At 41.2% G+C, this 5,112-nt stretch overlaps 1 protein-coding gene across 1 annotated transcript; it reads right to left on the reverse strand.

Moving 5' to 3' along the window:
- Positions 1-219: 219 nt before the first annotated feature.
- On the reverse strand, positions 220-1,159 carry LOC147532096 (uncharacterized). Its single transcript, XM_086649897.1, has 2 exons — positions 436-1,159; positions 220-236 (listed from the first exon to the last, which is right to left on the reverse strand). The coding sequence occupies exons 1-2, from the start codon at positions 1,157-1,159 to the stop codon at positions 220-222; spliced, it is 741 nt and encodes a 246-aa protein (XP_086506023.1).
- Positions 1,160-5,112: the final 3,953 nt, after the last annotated feature.

The following is a 5,112-nucleotide window of genomic DNA, read 5'->3' on the forward strand; positions in this document are numbered from 1 at the left end:
AAGTTGAATAAGCATTTTTCTTGAGAACATTTATAAAATACTGATTATTTTATTTATCTCCATAATCTTATTACAGAGTCAATGTTCTTAAAAGGAAAAAAGAAAACTAAAAACTAATTTAAAGTTATGCCTATGGAGCCCATGATCCTTCTCCAGCTTTACGTAGCAACTTTTGCTTCCTTCAGCTTTTGACAGGTTCGTCTCCTATTCAATGAATACTCAGCTTCCATTTGTTCCTAACATTCATAATGAAAAGAACAATTTTAGGTATCCAATACCTTTTAGGAATTGTATTTAATTGAATGAACTTTCAATTCTTATTACCTCGTGCGGAAACTATATTTCCATTCTTTTTGTCTTCCAGGAATTTGGGACAGTTTCTCTTCCAATGGCCTGTGCCATTGCAATAGAAACACTTGGAATCAGATTGGGCACCTTTGTTTTTGGCAACTTGTTTGCCTTTCCACTTTCCCAGTTGCTTCCTCTTGAATTTCTGCCTTCCTTCTTTCTTAAATCCCTTTTCCTTTTGAACCATCAGAACTTCTTTCTTAGGTTCCACCACTCCGATGTTCTGTTCGACTGTTTGGAGCATAACGTGTAGTTCTTCCAGAGATTTATCCCATCCATTCATGTGGTAGTGCATTCTAAACTGACTGAACCCATCATGAAGTGAATGCAGGATAATATCAGTGGCAAAATCCCGGCCATGGTCGACTCCAAGTCGAGCTAGTTTCTCAAAATGACTAATCATTTTAAAAACATGTGGCCCTACAGGCTTTCCTCTTTCAAGACGCGTATCCAATATTGCCTTTGAGGTTTCATACCTTTCCATTCTCGACTTCTTTTGGAACAGATTTCTAAGTTGTCGTATCATGGTGTAAGCATCCATGTGAATGAACTTATCTTGAAGATTAGGTTCCATGGTTGCTAACATAAGGCATGTTACGGGTTCGGACTTCTTTCGAAGACTTCTTTCCGAATCCTTCTCCTGATCAGTCGAATCTTCTGTGATTTCCGGAAGTGGTGTGTCTAGGATGCTTGCCTTATTTTCGGATCTGAGAACGAGTTCCAGATTCCTTTCCCATGCAATGAAGCTGTCTCCATTCAGCTTTTCTTTCTCTAGTAGCCAACAGATGTTGAAGTTTTCTTTGGACGTCATAATTAAACTACATGTAAGAAGCGCGAAAGTGATTTAAACTTGTTATCCTGGCATAATATTCGTGTATGCCTATATTATTCTTTATTTATTTTCCCCTAAGAATAATATAATTCCAGGATCCCATTTCTTCGGAATTAGGCGTACTAGAGCACTGCCCTTAATCCGTCGTCCTGGGTGAATAACATCTTACTGATCATACTCTTATGACTCCTGGTTGACAAATTTCACACTTTAGTGTCAAATTATCCTTTTGCCTCGAAATCCAAAACCCTTTTGCTGACTCGTTGAGAATAACCATTTAGACATGTAGACCTCTGGTATAGATCTACCTGTATCGCCCCGAAGTAAAAGATGGCACTTTGCGAAGGTCGGCCCACCATCGATGAATAAGGGATCAACAGGTGTCTTAATCTAGGTAGGCTTTACTCAAAATTCTTTTTGGGACTTTTTACGTAATTTATCAAGTTGCGTTACTGTGAACTCTAGCATAACCAATTATGATTTATTACGTAAAAGTTTATGTGGGTTTGTGTAATGATTTATTCAAATCTTTAGTATATCCCTAAAAGATCTCATCTTTTAGGTTAATTTCTTGTTCGCCTATGGTTCGTATGGATTCTCATCCTTCAACCTCCATTGATTACTCCCACTTGAACCATGATCTCATCGTTCGGTTAATCAATTGATTCCTAGACCCTATACTCTAAGTATTATTTCGGGCACAATCACGTGTGTTTAGGAACAAGAAACGTTAGCCTATCTAAAGGTATATTAAACTACGCAATCACATAAAATATACATACATTCAAAAATATGACAGTCATAGTAAAGTATGTATTCTAGATACGTTTCTATGTTCGCTATGTCTCGTATAGCTAAATGTGGGAAATTGTGGCATTCATATGTCTAACTTGAGTTCTAAGTCTATTTTCATAACATACGGGCCAATAGCACTTCGTGTTTCTTTCTTAATGATTTCCAAAATCGCTTTAAGGAAAAACTCTGTTTGGGCCCTTTGACGGCCCGGGTCAATTTCGGAAAAACAAGTTTGAAATTCGGAGAAAAAGGTCTGAAAAACTCCCACTCGGGTCAAGGCCCAAAAGTCATCGAGTCAAACTCAAAAAAACCCAAGTTGACCCCAGTCAAACCCTGGTCAAAGTTCTGGTCAAAGTCCCTTGACTAGTCTCGGGTCAACCCTTGACTCTGACTAGTCATTGGTCGGACGAAGGGACAGCATGTTCCATCGTGCTTTGTCCCTTGGCCAGACGCGTCCTGGCCGGGTCAGATGCGTCCGAGACGCATCTGGCCCTAGGACAGACCTTAGGATGCGTCCTGGACGCAACCTAGTGGAGTTTGGTGCATGAGACGTGTCCTAGACGCATCTCGGGTGGGACGGCATGGGCATTCATCTTTGGATGCCCTTTGGACGCGTTCAGATGCATCCTAGACGCGTCCAGATACGTCCTGGGCACATCTGGGCGCTCCAGGCGCGTCCTGGGCACATCTGGGCGCTCCAGGCGCGTCCTGGGCACATCTGGGCGCTCCAGGCGCGTCCCAGACGCATCCGGACGCGCCAGTCGCATCCTAGGTGCGTCTGGAAGCTTCCAGTCGCATCTGGACATGGCGTCCAGGTCTCGGTCCTAGACCGAGACCTATTCCTAGTCCGTCTCGGACTCCTAGTCCGAATCGGACTAGGATATCCCAGCCGCGTCCTGGACGCGCGGGGATGTCCGAGATCCTAGGATCTCGGACTCCTTGTCCTGATAGGACTAGGAATCCCGGCCGACACGGACTCTTAGTCCGTTTCTCACCCGGTCTCGGACAGTCTGTCCGAGATGTGCTAGACGGCCAGGACGCGTCCTGGCTGGTCCGGCCAGGAGATTTCCTAGATTTTCTAGGAAATCTCTCTGTCCGAACTCATCTTCTTCACTCATTTCCTGTCTAGCTGCTGTAACTCCTGGGCCTCCCTTTTAGCCCGGGTTTATGTATACTTGTTTGGACTCTTCCGAACACTAAAAATGGATCCAATCCACTTATTTGCCATTTTAAATCTACTCAATCTCTCTCCGTTCAAACCATCACTTTTATGTGTAACCCTTGTAGGATTCAGTCTATGTTAGCCGTGGATTACTGAAGTCATCCGACGATCGTAGTTGGCTTCTAGCTAAGCATTACGACCCCTAATTCGACCGGACTAATGATCTTCCGTATAAGGTCATTATGATCCTATTCGCCAAATCGTACGCATTGCCATCTTGGTCAAAGGACATTCCCTTAGAAGGATACCATTCCTTCGAACCGAGGGAATATATCCTTCAGGTTCCTCACTATTACACCCACCGCAGCCTTCTCTGTTGCACCATCATAGTTGATTTTTAGTTTGTTTGCCGGTGGTGGAACCCATTCTGATGTCAGATCCGATGCATTAGAATATAAAACTGAGGTACTGTACAGATCTCGAGCTTTTAACTTGGCTTGATGCACTATTTGGTTCTGATCTATTATTTTTTGGCGAAATAACACCAATCTCTATAGAAATAACACCGACCTCTGACTTTGATGATTTGGAATAATACCCCTATAATATGATTTTGCCGTAAACATGCCTTTGATTTGGGTGACCCAAATACGTTTGTCCTCTGGCATATGTCGACTGACTATTTGGGAGACTGTGATTAGTTCTCAAAGGACATGGTATCAACTACTTTTGAAGAATTTCATAAGAAACACCATCTCTTTAGTTGATAACTTGACTCTATGACATATTAACAATAGACTAGTCCCTTCTGTTATGGTGTTGTGCAAAACAATGTCAGGGACATTGAGAACCACTTCATAAAGTTGAAAGAAGTATAAAGCGAAGTGGTAATCTCTAACGATTGAATTAGGGGGATTTTTGAACATTTAGTAAGATGACAAAAAAAAAAGATTAATGATAGTAATTGAAGTTACAGTGAAAAGCTTAGAACTCTAATTCGAATTGGAAAAAGCAAATATCCAATATTTTCTTTTTGCCTTTCTCCACAATTAATTTTACTTCTACTTTTTTCTGAAGTTAAAAAGTATTACTGTTGACGGAACTGTGGTTGAGAAGGGAGTGAGGAACATCAAGTGTGGTAGTGAGACCCTATTTACTGAGATGGTGTCTATTAGATTCACATACAATGGTTTGTGAAACTAGTTTTGTGGTGATTCGATTAATCTTGTAACTATACATATGAGTAATTAACATTGAGTATGTGAATCTATACTTCCAAGTTTAAGTTTTGTGTTTCACATTGACTGGGTGGATGATATCTTCTTGGGAGAATTACTGAAACCCCAGCCTTTTGATAATGCGTGAAACCTCCACTTTTTATTAGTAATTACTAATACCCCCGTGTTCTGTTAGATTTAGTTTAAGTGTAATTAGCTGTATACCCATTTGCTAAATAACAAGGTTTGTGAGGCCCAAAATTTGGGGTGCCTTTAGTAGGAAGCAAATGCGCTTATAACGGTCACCGTTCTTCTCCACACTAGATGAACCCAGCAACTCTCTGTTTAGAAATCCTCAAATGAAGGAAGGGGGATTTCGATGAACTGGCAACTCGATTGATCAAGGGAAAACTTGGGGTAGTTTCAGTCCACCGAACTAGGGTTTCATTAAATCGCTCTCCAGTTACTGTCTGTCTCTCTAACGCTGATCAATCCGAGTTAGGGGTAATTAGTAACGTAGTTAGCAATAACTGGACAATTGTGGCATTGATTTCAAATGGGTAGCATCAAATTCAATCCAAGCCCTAATATTCTGTCCATTTCTCATATTAACAGGGACGAGCAAACCCTTACTAAAAGAATGATACTCCAAAGAATTCCCTCCAATCAGTCAATCAGATGTTAATTATAAACACCAATCACCACCACTAGAAGATCAACTCAAATCCATATTCACGAAATTGAACCAAGAATCTCAA

Source organism: Eschscholzia californica, unplaced genomic scaffold (genome assembly GCF_041429995.1).
Source record: "Eschscholzia californica isolate CP2 unplaced genomic scaffold, dmEscCali1.0.p SCAF_6, whole genome shotgun sequence".
In the NCBI taxonomy this organism is placed as follows: Eukaryota; Viridiplantae; Streptophyta; class Magnoliopsida; order Ranunculales; family Papaveraceae; genus Eschscholzia; species Eschscholzia californica.